Below are 15,210 nucleotides of genomic sequence, written 5' to 3'. Positions count from 1 at the left end.
GGAGCTTCTGAAAAAAATGTTCAAATGCATTGGATAGTTAAGTAAATTTTATATTTCAGCATACTTGTACAGTGTTTATATGCATATTTACATATGCACATTTTTCCGTGACTACTACTTTATGTATTTATTCTTCTTGTAGTGTATATTAGACATATGAGTTCATAAGTTTTAGTGTAAATAATAGACTATCCTGTAAATAATAGAGTATGTGTAGAAACCTTATACACATGCTTCCAATCTGTTGAGTAAAATTGTTGTATGCATATGCACCCATGCACACACCAGGTCTGGCCGCATTGTCCATTGATGGTTGTATTCATGCACCCATGATCCCTTCACCCAGCGTTACTGTTATTTCAGACTACCAACACTGACACTTTACAACAAAGTAATTTGGAAGGAAACAGAATGTAAGATGTGCTTTTTGGGCCAACCTTGATCTGCTAGATCTTTAAAGCCTGGCTGTGCTTGAGAAATATTTGAGAAGGCTGGTGCTAGGGACATAACCTGAATATACAGAACTCATTTTTCAAACTTCTGATAGTTTGGAAGGATGCGTTTATTTTCATACTTTTGAAAGTTTAAGTAATTACCTGCAACGATGCTTTTACATAACTGTATGGCTGGTAAAAGTAACAGAAGTAAAGTTCAGACCCCTTTTTCCAAATTAATGAATTTCATTTTGTCATTATAAGCTTATCAGCTTGAAGAACAACTGTCAGGCATAATTTTAAAAATTCTGACATCTATATCTGTATATGCCAGACTTGCTATTCAAACACATCTTTTATAGCTTATAAATTACATTACTTTTCAATGTAAAAATAAACGGGTACTATTAAGATTCTGGAAATTTCTATAAAAGATGTATGTGACCCATCTTTCATAGGAAATCTATTCCTTCTTGGTATTGAAATAACCTCATCTCTGTGTTTGTTTAAAATAAATTTATCTGTGTCAGTTTTACTCTCAAATTTTTACAAAGAATTGTTTTTAACCCTTAAGCGTAGTTACTTAAGTAAAGGTAATTGTGCAGTGCAGCCATGGTTTCAGTTTCTAGGCATGGTTTCAAAAGGAAGAAGTTTAGGTGCCAAAACCTATGTGTAAGATACATTTTTAGGCCATCAGAGTTATACAGAGTTTAATCTAAATGTACAATTAATTCTAATCTAAGAGTGAAAGGATTTTTTTTAATTAAACCTTCAATTACAATCAAAAGATCCACTTAGTATTTTCAGTGTGATAGGTGATGTTTTTCATCACACAAAACTATTTCTTTCAGTTGCTGTAATAGTTACTAGAAAATTGTTCCAAGTTTGAGGTCACAATAGTTGCATTACTCATCTGGAATCTGCTCGTGTGGTGATAATTTTGCTTTTTGAGTCTAGCTTTTCATTTTATTGTTGCTGCGAGTGTTTTGCTAAGTCACTTCCATTTCTCTGTCTTGCTTTAAAATAACATTTAATACAGGAAGCTTTGGGCATTGCTGATGGCTTTTTCACTTCCTCACAACCAGGTCAGAGTGAGAATAGAGGTGAAGGACATTTAATCATATTGACCATGTACAGACATAGTTCACTATTATTTACTGGCCATGACATTATTATCCTCCAGCAAATCATTTAGGCTGAGACGCAAGAGGCCTTTGGGAGCAGTATTCCCAACTTCAAAAATATGAAACAGCAGGTAGCAATCACAGCACAGTTCCTGGGAGTAATTCTTCTCTAGCAATTGCTTTGCCCTCTAATCGTCCCAACTGAGAAGGCAAGAGAGAGAGTGCAGGAAGGAGTGTGAGAAGTGTAATGGCTGAAAAATAGTATGTCGTGCACAGTGTAACCGGAGAAGAGCCATGTTTGTAGTGTAGCATCCTTCGTGACAGCGCCATGTAAGTTTCACCTCCTCAAACCTTTTACTGTGTTAATCAAATCACTTTTGTGCTTCTCTTTTCAATGGTGCTGTTAACATATAGACAAAGTCTATTTTGCCAATATTGCTTGCTACTTCAATTTATGAAATTTTCTCTGAGTTTCTAGCTGTCTGCACTCATGTCTGTATACAGCTTTGCACAAGATGAGGGTGAGAGGTGAGGAGGGGAGAGCATGAAGGAAGACTCTTCCGAGCAACTTTCAGCTTCACTCTTTCTATAGCCTGTCATGCCTTTGGGCACCAGGGTTATTATATCTATGAGAAAAGAGCATGTAAGTAATGAGCGGTGGGAAACCATTAGTATGCCTGAAATGGTTTAATGAAAGCTTGGATCATGACACGTCAGGAGCTGTTCTTATCATTTGGACAGCTCCATCTGCATCTTTAATAATTAATTCAGTTCAGTAAGAGTTCAGCTTGCGCACTCATTTAGAAGCCTTCTTCAGAGAGCACCTCTCTCGCTGCCAGTCCCAGGGAGAAATAGGCTTCTGCATGGCTAAGAGCAAAGATCTGGAGATACAAGAGCAGTTTTAGAGCTGCATTTGCCAGGTAACAAAAGCTCCGGGGAGTTCAAAAAGGGTCAGAACATGTGCAGTTCAGCTAGGTTACTTCAGAGTGGTGTTTCTGTTCTTCTGTCTTATCATATCCATGTCAGCACTGCAGGCTGTGTGCAGTGAATTTTAAGCTGCTAAGCTCCGGCGGACGTGATTCAATTGAGCAGGTTGATGGCCATAAAACAAACTGGGCACTCCTGTAATCTGTGGTCAGAAAAATCTGACTACTTTGACTTCCATGTAGATCCATGTTCATTCATATCTCTGAAACGGCGAAAGTTGGTTTGCTTTTTGTTCAGCCAAAGACAGCTGGAGTTGGTTCCTCACAGATGCAGCCAATGTGCTTGGCTAGCAAAGGCTGTTTAAACAAAAAATCCTGGGATATTCAATTTCATGAACATAGGAAAGATAGTTTCCATTTTCCCCCAGACTGAGGTGTTACTTCACCAAGGTCAGTAGATGTGTGCATATAAATACACACATATCTAAATTCACATATAAAAACAGACATATAAAAATAGCTTATGCATATGAATAACATAAAGTAATGTTTTTTATCAGGTAGGCACCTGATAAATGGTGTTTATCTGTTGCTTGCAGGGGGGAATTTGTCATAATTATTGCAAAATCTAGCTTTATCTGGCCACTAATCCATTTTACCTGTGAGTAATTCCAGTCCATTAGTTTTCTGTGGAGGTTATCACATCCACTTTTTTTTTTTTTTTAAGTTAATTAACTTCAAGACATTCCCTCCACCAAAATTTTATTGTCTTCAGCTGCCAGAGGGACAAAATTCCATCCTACATCGTGTTTCGTATATGGTGCCTGCTGCTTTTCCAGACCAGAAATGGTGTTGTGTTGCATATGAAATAAGCATCAGCTTCCAGCATGATGAACTCGATTACTGCCATAAAAATTCTTCAAATTTTATATTTTAAAGTAGTGACATTTTAATTCTTTTAATATGTACCTAATTGTCTGTCTTTCTCTCAGTTCTAGCCAATTATACTTGTCATTTGAAGAGATATGTAGGAACTGGTATTTTTAAAAGTGCCTTTTTTTTCACTTTTACATATATTTCTAAAATTAGAGCATCGATTAAACTAATTCTCTATATAATCCAGTATCCCTTCTCTCATAGTGGTTAATATCTTGTAGAAAATAGAGCAAGAAACTAGTATAGACATTTAGGAAATATTCTCATCCAAGTGTTTTGCTTATTCTTAGCAGCTCATGTTTTACTGTGCTTGCCCACTGCAGCTCCTCCGGCTGCAGCTGTATGCTCTGTTACTCTCAGCATCACAGCAGAATGGTCAAATCCTAATCTGGTGCCTGCCTGGCTCCTAATTTACTATTTTTAGACATCTGAAGAGGGCTGGCTCGATTTCCAGCACGGCAGCATGAATAAGGTTTTACTGACTTTCCCAGGATTTGGAACTCAGGACTGCTTGCTATGTATACACGACCATACACAAGTGTGTTCGCAGGGTGTGTTTGTGTATCCTATTGAACACTGATGAATGTTCAGATGCAGATTTTGGTTCATCTAGGATAGATGCAGCCCAGTGGTCAAACTAGCATGTCACTAGTCTGTTATTTTATATGATGGCTCTGACAAAATCAAAAACGCACCGAGAAGGACGAAGCTGTCCCATCTGGGAGGGCCCTTCCAGCAGGCAGAGCAGGAGAGCTGCAGGCAGCACATGAGCTTCCAGCACTGAATATGAACACCGAGAACACTACTGCTTCTGGAGGCCCATCTTGCCATTCACATGGGCCTTTGTGTGGCTTTGGTGCCATTGACTCCTGTGTGTTTGCGATGAACAAAGAAAGATGTTCTACTCAGGAGGGCCTTTGATGTTAGCAAATACCTGAAAATTCATTTCCTTAGATTAGTACCAGGTCATTCATCGGAGAATCACTAAACAATTCAGGTTGGAAGGGATTTTAGGAGGTCTCTAGTCCAACCTCCTGCTCAGCCCATATTGCTCAGGGATTTATCCAACTGCATCTTGGAAACCTCTAAGGATGGAGACTGCACAGTTTGTATGGACGAGCTGTTTTGCTGTTTGCCAGTCCTTGTGGTGAAAAAGTTTTTTCATTTACAGAGTTAATATAGATGAATGCAAATACACTAAGGATCTTTCTTTCTTGTACAGACATCTCCCTACACATATTTCTCACCAAGAAAATAATTTAGCCATTTCTTCAAAAAGTAACAATTCTCCAACAAGTTCCCTTCCCTCATTGCTTAGTGTCATGTGTCATAAAATGGCAGGATGCCCGAAAGTCTTTAACTCATGAGTTCCTACAAAACAATCAATTTTAGAGAAAGAGCAGTGAGGGAGCCAAAAGTGTATGCATCTACAGAAAGTTTGGCCACAGTTTTTGTAAGCAAGCAGGAAAGACTTTCGGTAATGACACCATGTTTAACAGAGATGTTGGTGCATTTGAACAAGTGGCAAATGATGATCTTTGGCTGCTGAAACTGAAAACTGTGTAATATTTCACAGTGATGAAGAAACAAGCATCACATGCTCTGTCGTCATAGTTACTTGCCTTCAAAGTACAATAATTTGCTCTTGTTTTTTGGAGTTTCATTTTTTTTTAATTGTTTTTTCTTAGAAGGTCTTTTTCAGCTACCATTATTTAGCTACTGCATTATTATTTTAGTGGCCTGCTTTGGTGTTCTGTTTCCTAAATTAGAATTCAAGTGTCTATTACAATCTATTATGTACAGTTATTCCCTAGTCCAACAAGGACGGATGTGCAAAGAGGGCAGAATATCTACGTAAAACCTTCCTAATACGCTTGGCTCAGACTCCAAGGCAGGGCCACATTTCCTGTGTGTCACTGAAGGAAACTCAACATATAAATACAAGCTTTTGTTTTTTATATTTCAAGCCAGTACTTCAATTGTATGGAGAAATCAGAGGATAAAACCCTTTCCTTTTGTTCTTTATGGGCTAAGCCATGCCTATAAGTTTTTGATCCAAGAATGATGTTGATGGTACAATACAGAATACTCCAGGGTAGCTACTTAGGGAAGGATTAGCTTCCAGCTGTGCTGTATTCTGATCTGGATTGTGCACTCCTGGTTACACAGGTTGCAGCCAGAGTTGATTTACATGTTGAGACTGGCATGGGACAAGCCTTTTAACTCCTAATCTGTTTGTTTCCACAAAAAGTAAATCAAAGCTACATTTTTTCAGGTGAGCTGGAGTTGTTCATATTATGTCAGCTATCACAATGCACAAGAAACATTTATAAGCTAGGAGAAGGAAGCATTTGCATGAAAAGATCACATGCAGAACCCGAGTCCTATTTCTAATGCAAAGGACAGACAGGAGCTACTTGTTTTCTCACCTACGCACCTTGCACAGTACAATGGAACCTTGATAAGAGGAACAAAAGGATCACAATGCTGTGATGAAGTGTTTCTCAGCTGCTTAGTCATTATCCATAAGGATCATAGAAAGTAATCAACAGGGTCGCAAGATAGGACACATCTGCCACGTGCTGTAGCAATGGAAATTATGCTTACCTATACTGCCTATGCTTGAGCTTAAAGGTGAAGCATTTTCTGTCAGTTCTTGAAATACACACAGAGGAAAGTTATAAAAGCTTATTTTCATTTATATCAAACTCACCTTCTACATTAATCACAAGGTACAGTTGGTTTCACTGGTGACCTCAAAACACTGACCAACTCTGAAGTGGTGTTAAGAACTGCATTACAGTATATAATATCCATCCTGTTTTTTGAGGCAGCAGAAGCAGTGATAAGTTGGTAGTCCTTAGCTGTAGGAATTATTTTGCTAGTATATATCTTTATTAACAGCCTGTGATCAGAACCTTCAGCACTCCTCTTTCTAAGTTGTTAAGACCTTATCTTTATGTAAAGTTTTGAGTGACATTTCTGACTTATGGCACAACTGTTGGAGCATCTAGTATGAACTAGTGTCCCCAGTGTTACAGAAGAACCGAAGGTGTCAGACCAAAGGCTCCCCAAAACAGGAGATGGGCTTGATTATTTTTCAGAAAATGATATCAGTTATTTTGGGAAGATTATAAAAATGGGGTTATAATACTTGTCTGTCTGATATGTATATTATAAGGATATTCTCCCAGCTTTTCTTAGTTATCAGTGTAGGGTTTTCTTGTGGACCACTGATAAGGGTGGATCTTTTCTCCATGAATGAACACAGCTCTTATGGCTCTTAGTGGTTTCAAACACATAATTGCATTTGAGTTTTACATGATATAGGAGAGCACACAGTAGTTATTTCAGTGAACTACATACATCTTTTCAAGCCATATTGTGTAGACATCTTTATGTGTAGCTTGCTTGTGTTCTTCACATGCTCTGAAAGCAATGGGAGAAAGGCAGCTAATATCATTGCTATCTGTGATTCTGCTTCACAATATGAAAACTATAAAAAATTACCTTCTCCTGGGTTATCTATATGAATGACACAACAAGAATAAGGTGGCATAGTCCTTTCCTTCAAATGGCATGCAGTCTCGCGTCAATAAAATCCTGCCTACAAAAGGAATGGAGGCAGTAGGAGGGTGCAGGCAGAGCATATATGTATGCCACTGTTAAATTTGATGCATTTCGCTACATCTTTGTGTTTCTTTTCTTTCTTTTTTTTTATGGCTTCATTTAAGCTGTTTTCAAGACCAAGTTTTCAAGATTTTTCAGATATTTCAAGACAGAAATTGTCTGAACCATGGGGAATAAAAAAAAAGAAAAGAAATGGAGGAAACCAGCAAAAAAGAAAAGCTTTCCAGAAGCATGGGATGATACAAAGGCAGCTAACTAGTGCTGTGAAGGGTGGCTGCAGCCCTTGGAGAAAGTCAGGGAGATGAAGAACAGGAGCAGAATGGCTAGGGAGAGGGGAACGGGGAGAGAGCAACATGCACAAGGCAGAGCCAGACTGACGGGGGCAGATGTTGGGCACAAACAAAATATGGTTGCTTCAGGATGATGTAATCAATCTGGGAAAATTAAGTAAAATGAGAACTTTGAACATTTTTGCCCTTCCCCTATATTTGTAATCACTACCTAAAAACTGACTGAGAAAAGTTACCCAGTTTCACTATATATTTGAAAGTAAACTGTGAGGTTTTTGTTTAGTCTGTAACATCATAATTATTCAACCTATTACTTGAAGTAGTTTAATTTTGTTCTTATCTGTTTTGACAGCTGAATCTTATCTTCTTGGTGATCACATTGTGCAAAATGGTGAAGCACTCAAACACTTTGAAACCAGACTCTAGCAGGTTGGAAAACATTAAGTAAGTGCTTTGTGTTCAAGTATGAGAACTATGATTATTTTCTGATTGCTGAACTGATTGAAAGCTACTCTCCATTAGGAACACATGCCTTTGTCTCCCAGCAACTGCAGATGTCAATTAGAAGCAAACAGACCCAATCCTGCTTTCGTCACATTGTTGCCACAATGTCACAAACGTTGGTCAAAATTAAATAATTTCAGCCTGGAACTAGTGCCAAGAAACTGTTTTGCGGAAATGCCACAGCACTGTAGTAATTTCATTTGCATTTAAAATGCAGTTCAAAAATGATGTTCCTGTTTGCATGGCTGAGATGATTATATTAAGTTTGTTTTGTTAAATGACTTTTTGATTTAGGGTTTCTGAGCAGTTTCTATTCCTAATCCTGTTCTCCCAAGAGAATTATCTCTATTATTATTGTTAACTTGAAGATTATCTGCTGTTTTCCTGTTAATTTAACAAATGTTTGCTTTGTCTTGGTGGTGTACTGCAGTATCCCTTTTGCAGAATACAAGTGTTATATAATTAAAAAGACTTTGACAGCTCTTGCTTCTTTAGATAGCCTTTTAGTGTATTGTATTTAGCTCTATGTTGTACTGAAGGTTTTTATTATCACCACTGAAGGGATGGTGCAACTTTAGATCTCTACGGGCTGGATGTGAAAGGGTCTTGCAGATATACTTTGAATGCTGAAGTGGCAAAGGGAGACTTCCAGTAAGGCTAACACTGTGAACTAGATGTTGTAGATAGGTCAGTATCAGCTTCATTGCATGTTGCATGACGAGAGAGAGAGCTAATCTTTAGCGTCTCTCTCTTTTCTTCCTTTTCCTCTTTCTGTCTTCTCATCCACACCAGTAATTACCGTGTTTGTGATGGCTACTATAATACGGACTTACCTGGGTAAGATAGAACCCTATCTTAACAAACTTCTAGCATGATTTTTAACTTTACAAACTCGGTCAATATTGTGGATTGCCCTTAATTTTAATTAACTAATTTTGAGATTTCTGATTTGCTAAAGTATTTTTAAATATTATATGCCTTTATAATTTTAAATTGCTTGCCTCTGCATTTTGAATTTCCTAATTTTGACTATTTTTTAAAGACAATTAAAAATGCTCTTATTAATTTCTGTTTCAATTCTGTCTAATAATTTTGTTTCTCTTTTCTGCTTATAATGCTTTCTAGCTATGAAGATAATAAGCCATTTATCAAGTAAGATCATTAGTTAGATGTGGAATTCACTGACTAAATTCCCTTTCCCTTTCATCCTGTGCTGTTCTCTGCAATTCCTTTTCCTTAAACTATTCATGATGGAATCTCTTTTCGACTTTATTCTGTAGAGCAATATCCATATTTTTGTCACATTTCAGCAGGGTTTCTTCATGCGGAAGTTAGATCATCTAGCTTCAGTTTGGCTGAGTTTATCGGAGCATTAAAGATTTGGGCTCTAGGCTTTTAATCTGCTGTTTAACCTTTGTGCATTTGTGTTGCATTATTTGGTGTCATATGGCAGCACCACTGTTTAAAATCTATGGTGTGATTAGTGGTTAAGCCAGATTTATCAATCTCTTGTGCAATAGCAGATAAAGCAGTGGAGTAGCTGGGGCTTGTGCTATACTTGTGCATTTCAAAATAGTTTTGACATCCCGTGCAGTTCTTGAGAAAGAAAAAGGTCATATCTGCTCTTGCTGTTTTCACTGGAGACTAGAAGTACCAAATGGAATTGTTCTTTCTTTAATAGATAAAAGGTTAAAGCCAAGGAATTTTTACATTTGAATGTGAACCTAGTAAAAGTCAACTGCAGGAACTGAAATGTTAATATTGGATTTGGTGGCATGCATTTTTGTAAGTAACGTTGCTAAAATTAATTTTCTTTTACAGATCCTGGGTCCTGGGTGCATTTGCTCTCCTGTGTCTTCTTGGCCTAACATGGTCATTTGGCCTGCTGTTTATCAACGAGGGGACTGTTGTGATGACATATCTCTTCACAGTATTTAATGCTTTCCAAGGAATGTTTATTTTCATCTTTCATTGTGCCCTACAAAAGAAAGTAAGTTACTGAAAATATATACACATGCTCCTTAACCTCTCAAAATAGCTGCATACACTTCTTTAAAAACAGAAAAAGAAACTTTGAAAACCATTTTTAAGAATAGAGTGTTTTGAAGTAGTTTGAAGAAAGGACTAGATTTCTAAAACAATTTTTGCTGTGTGCTCATGAAAGTCATTTAACTGCTCCCTGGCCTGGGCAGGTTCAAACTGTCGCATTTCATATCTGGGCTTGACATTTGTCCAGGAAAAAAAGAAACTTATTATAGAAAATGTACTGCTTACCACTGGTAATGCAGTACACAGGATTTAGGATTTACAGCTAAAAGCCCTTTACGTGCTCACAAAACACATGCTGCCTGTTCTGCAGCACTGCAAACAGCAGAGCATCATTTCCAACGTTGTTGCGCCAGAAACGTTCCCTCTCCTTCCAGATCACGATGGAGAGCTTCTCCTGAGATCCTATTAAGTTGCCACATCACCTAAGGGTGATAGGCAGGGATTGTGATACAAGTGCTTGTTCATTATAAAATTAAGAGAGATCTAAAAATTAATTTCAGCACAACTTCAGCACAACTTTGAAGAATGAAGTCATTAGAGCTAAGCAGCTGCTAATGGGGAGAATGCTTCCCAGATGCCCGTGTCTCTGCTTTTTCCAAATTTGCCTCCCCCAGCAATCGCACAGCTGCTGCCCTAATGGGGGGACGGGGAGCTCCTGCAAGGAGGATGTTCAGCCTTGCCCAGGGTGCTGGTGAAAAAAAAAAAAAAATCCCCAATTTGGAAATACCCATTTTGCAATATTTATTTTCTAAACATTTTTACCAGTTTTGGGCTAGGGACCTAGCAATTATTAACTCCCATTATAATTAGCTCACCAGGCACATAATTAACTGATATTTATAACATGGTTTAAGGCTACTGGATAAAGGGTTGCTACGTAAGTGCAAAATCACGTTCTTGTATGTTCTGAGCTGTACCCGCTCTAACAGTATCAGTGTCTATAAATTTGGTGTAGACGATGGTATTCATACATATTTTAGGAAAAGATCTGGAAGATAAGAATTTTATCTGGCTGAGCGTGGCACTCCTTTCATTTTTAGAGAACAAAAGCTCACTTAAAGAGAAGATTGAGTGTAAGAAAAGAAGAGGGGGAAGAAAATGCCAACATTATCAAAATGCAAATAATTTCTGGATTTGTGTTTCGTATAATGTTGCCCTTTTTCCACTTGTATTGGGCTTGAAAAACAAAAACAACTTCTTTTTTTTTATTTCCTTTTACAGTTGTGCATTGTTTTCACATAATAAGTAAAGTCAGCAAAAAGCAATATTAAAATACCAGTCAAGTGTGAAAAGCATAACCTGCAGCAATAAGATTTATACCTGAAAGAATGTTAAAGATGCCATTTAAGATTTCTGAGTTTCAATGCCTTTCACTAGATATCATCCCATCCTCTGTCTGCATAGCTAATGTAGTCTTTTTATTCTGTTATTACTAGTTGGTCACTAAATTGAACAGAGAAATAGATTTGTGAAAGTGAAAACTATTATGTTTCCAGTTCTGACAAGATGATAGTGCTGTTGCTTCCATCAGTTTCCAACAAGCTATAATTTAGAAATAATGACAGTGGAATGCTCAGTACTGACAGATAATGTACATTCACAGCAATATAGGCATTAGGCAAAACCGGCCCTGGAGGGTGGTATTTGGGTAAAAATACAGTTTTGATTGTTATTGTCTCTATTATATAGTGTTTCAGAGCATTTAATATCCATTAATGTTCAGGAATGTATTTTCTTAGGTGTTATACCGTCTAGCGATATACATGGATTTTTCTTAAAAATACAAAGTTAAAGATTATAATTCTATTTGTGTGCATTTCTGTTTTCATTTTTATGTGTATTTTATGTCGGTATAGATTAAAAATATGTACGTAAAATATGTACAACATGTCTTTATAAAATGCTAAATTGCTATCTCTAGATTGAAATTAAGGCACTAGCTATTCAAATTTTCATCCACCTTACATATAAAAAAACCATCATCCTGTGTATTCTGTGATTAAAAATCCTAGAATGTTCAAAGCAGCACATGAAATGAACACTCACACTTGATTTTTCCCCTTTCCTCTTGTTTAACACATAGCTTTTTTTTTTTTCTTTGTTTTCATAGGCTGGACAAAGTTTATCTTTAGCCTAATTTTCATTTTTTTTCACAGAAATTTAGAAGTCACAAGAAGAGGTACTTTAGATTCCCAAGCACCTAGAAGACTTATGAGTTTAGTCTTAGGCATCTTTGCAAATTTTATCTGTTATTTCTTTTCACTGATCCTGTCGTGCTGCCAAAATGTGTATACACTCTTATATTATTTGAAAGTAATAGTGTAGCAAATTTGAGGGAATTAAATGTTCTGTAATCTAATCCTGATGACTTTTATGATGAGTGTTGACATATATAGTTAATGAAGCTGAAGATTCCAGTAGTTTGCTGGAAACAAAAGCTGAATAAATTTAGGCCCAATTCTAAATTATTGCTTAGTTTTGTTGCTCTTTCGTCAAACAGAAATCTCATATATGTGTGTTCAAGCTTCTAAATTCAGCAAGCATAGAGAGTAATAAGTTTTTTTTATTTTTGGTCCTGAGAGTGAAAGATACGTAATTGCCCGGATATTAGAATTCAGATTTTGACTGTGCAGCACTGACAGTATCTCCACCAATGTAGCTGATGCTCTGTTTACAGGTGGGCAATTTTATTTGGGAGGTTTGTGCAAAACTGAAGCAGGTGTGAGTGCTAGAACCAGACGATGTTTGAGCTACATGGAGTAGCTCTTTATGAAAATTTGTTTATGGCTTAGAGAGTCCATTCATTGGCACACTTTCTTGGAAGGTGATAACTTAAACTGGCTGTAACAAGAAGTGTGAATGCAAATAACACTAAGCTTTCTTACATGCAAAAGTGGGAGATAGACCTTCTGCGCTCACTGCATGAAAGCTAAAAGAGTAAGGACTATTTTCAAATAATATCCAATTCAGGTAAATTTAGCTATACCAAAATGGAGAAGCAACAGAAATAATCTCCTAAATAGTTCAGTGACAGTTATATAGGCGCACCTAAATCAGGTGTGTGTAAATTCGTCCTTTGGAATTAACATGTTCAAATATCCTGGTTTAGCACATGATAGCAACCAGCAGTCAGGGAGAAGTATCTGATTCTGTTAATAGTCAGAATTGCAATAGACGAGAGTGAACTTTAAAAATATTTGAACAGTTTGAATTCAAGAATCATTTCTTTTTTGCCAATTAGGATATTTGATACTATTTTTTGTCCTGAGTGTTTCTATTTCTTCTCCACAGGTACGTAAGGAATATGGCAAATGCTTCCGACATTCCTACTGCTGTGGTGGGCTACCAACGGAGAGTCCCCACAGTTCAGTGAAGGCATCAACCACAAGAACTAGTGCTCGCTATTCCTCTGGCACTCAGGTAACAGAAATTTTGACAGCATCTTTTAATTAAATTCATTTATAAAAAGCCTTCTGAGATGTGTTCCAATCAGATGCACTAATTGTCTTCTCATTATAATCATCTAGATGGAAAATACATACTTCTGCATATAAGAGCTGATTTCTTTTTAAACATTTCCTTTTATTTTTTTTCTAATGGAAGTACCTTATTTTTCTTGTAATTAGGGGCTGGTTTATTTGGAAGGTTTATACCATTATCTTTCATCTAAATGAAATTTAATAAATTAGATTTTTAATAATAGAAGAGAGAGCTCCACTATAATGCTGGAAGAGTGGCTCACTTTGGGCCAAAATAAATATGAATGTTCTACATAATAGCATGTAAGCAGAAAAAAAAAACCATTTTGTAACTTTTTATGCTTTTATCTCATTGTTTTATGTTAACAGAGTCGTATAAGGAGGATGTGGAATGACACTGTGAGAAAACAATCTGAATCTTCTTTTATCTCAGGTGACATCAACAGCACTTCAACACTTAATCAAGGTCAGTCACTGGGAACATTTCAGTTTTAGAAGACTTAGATTTTATATAGATTTTATACCATTTAACACAGAAGAATTGAAAAGAATGTGTTGAAAAAAAATCTGGAACAAATGATCTCTGAAAGCAGAGTTTTAAAGTCAACCACCAGGACATTTTAAAACCTTGCTCCCTCAACTGGCCCCCTGCTATAAGCTGAATTTCTCCATTCGTGGGAATGTATTTAAATAATCTTCATCAATAATTTAAGCAAGATCATAATTTTAAATCTTTCCTAACCTTTATTGGTTAAATCTGAAACAGAAATATGAATGCAGTAACATTTTAATGCATATTTGAGCATGATTCCTAGGTGCAGAAATTTTCCCAGTGAAATCTAATTGATATCATTTCTATGCAAAAGATGTCTGTAAAGCATTTATCTTTTTATTACAAAGAGCATCATTTCTGTCACATGGGATAGAATTCAGATTTATCAGGGCCAGCAAAGCCAAAACTCCATTTTTTCCTAGCTCAAATGCACTTCTGAAATCCTTGACCTCATTCTCACGTCCAGTTAGAAGACAAGGGCATTAACCGACACAGAATGTCCCTTTATTGCCTCCCTTCTCTCTATTTTTTAAGGCGTTTTGAGCTAGTTTTGGGGGGCAGGAGTGCAGTGTGTGAGCCAAGTGCACATCCACGTCCCTCAGAAGAGTACCTGGGCTTGATCTCATTCCAGTCAATTACTGCTCTACGGAAAAAGTTTCCAGCACCAAATTCAGCACTGTCAGGGCTGCTGTAAAAGGCTCATGAAGCATAACTGGCAAACTTTCTTTCCTTGTTGCTGCAGGATTCAGTAGTAGGGACACTTATTTGACTCACATTCATTACAGTAGTATAAAGTGTAGTATTTTGCAAAAGGAAAGAATTCAATAAGCAAGGTTCTGCTTTTGCACATAAAAAGTGCATTTTTGGCACATAAAAAGTGAATGAGACCTGTATGTCCACTGCTGTCCCATCTCAATCTTTTATGATCCTCTGGCGAAATCAAAATCAACTACCTTCTCTTAAGTAAAAAATGTAATTTTTTTAATGCCCAAACAAGTATCACCTTTCCTTGCAGTGCCAATAACCCCTGAGATTTCACCCTGCTTTGATGTCTGTGGGACGGAGCTTCTTCCTGCTTCAGAGCTCCAGTCCCAAATCATTGGAGATGTTCTGCTGGAAAAATCAGTGGCGTTATTATTCAGTTATAATATTATCACTATCGCAATGAAACATACCTATGAGGGTAATTTAGCAATTAACAGCAAATGACATTTTTCCTTTAAAATAAAATGCAAGCTTTTAGAGATGCCAAAAAGTACTGGGTATGATAAAAAAACAGCTTTAT

The 15,210-nt window shown here is 36.9% G+C and overlaps 1 protein-coding gene across 14 annotated transcripts in view; it reads left to right on the top strand.

The window, feature by feature from the left end:
• The window catches only part of ADGRL2 (adhesion G protein-coupled receptor L2), a 121,183-nt gene that overhangs the window by 99,158 nt on the left and 6,815 nt on the right, over window positions 1-15,210 (top strand). For 6 of the 14 annotated variants that reach the window (XM_088526028.1, XM_088526026.1, XM_088526038.1 and 3 more), the window contains 6 exons: window positions 7,693-7,784; window positions 8,637-8,681; window positions 8,970-8,996; window positions 9,666-9,834; window positions 13,185-13,313; window positions 13,742-13,838. In XM_088526028.1, the coding sequence (XP_088382154.1) occupies window positions 7,693-7,784; window positions 8,637-8,681; window positions 8,970-8,996; window positions 9,666-9,834; window positions 13,185-13,313; window positions 13,742-13,838 (559 nt within the window). The remainder of the gene's footprint in view (window positions 1-7,692; window positions 7,785-8,636; window positions 8,682-8,969; window positions 8,997-9,665; window positions 9,835-13,184; window positions 13,314-13,741; window positions 13,839-15,210) is intronic. The other 8 variants (XM_088526029.1, XM_010213222.2, XM_088526032.1 and 5 more) reach the window with 2 other exon arrangements.

This window comes from Tinamus guttatus, unplaced genomic scaffold, assembly GCF_059628265.1.
Source record: "Tinamus guttatus ecotype Peru unplaced genomic scaffold, ASM5962826v1 Tinamus_guttatus_pri_ptg000242l, whole genome shotgun sequence".
Classification (NCBI taxonomy): Eukaryota; Metazoa; Chordata; class Aves; order Tinamiformes; family Tinamidae; genus Tinamus; species Tinamus guttatus.
The sequence above is the reverse complement of the archived record's forward strand: the minus strand, read 5'-3'. Positions and strand labels throughout refer to the sequence as shown.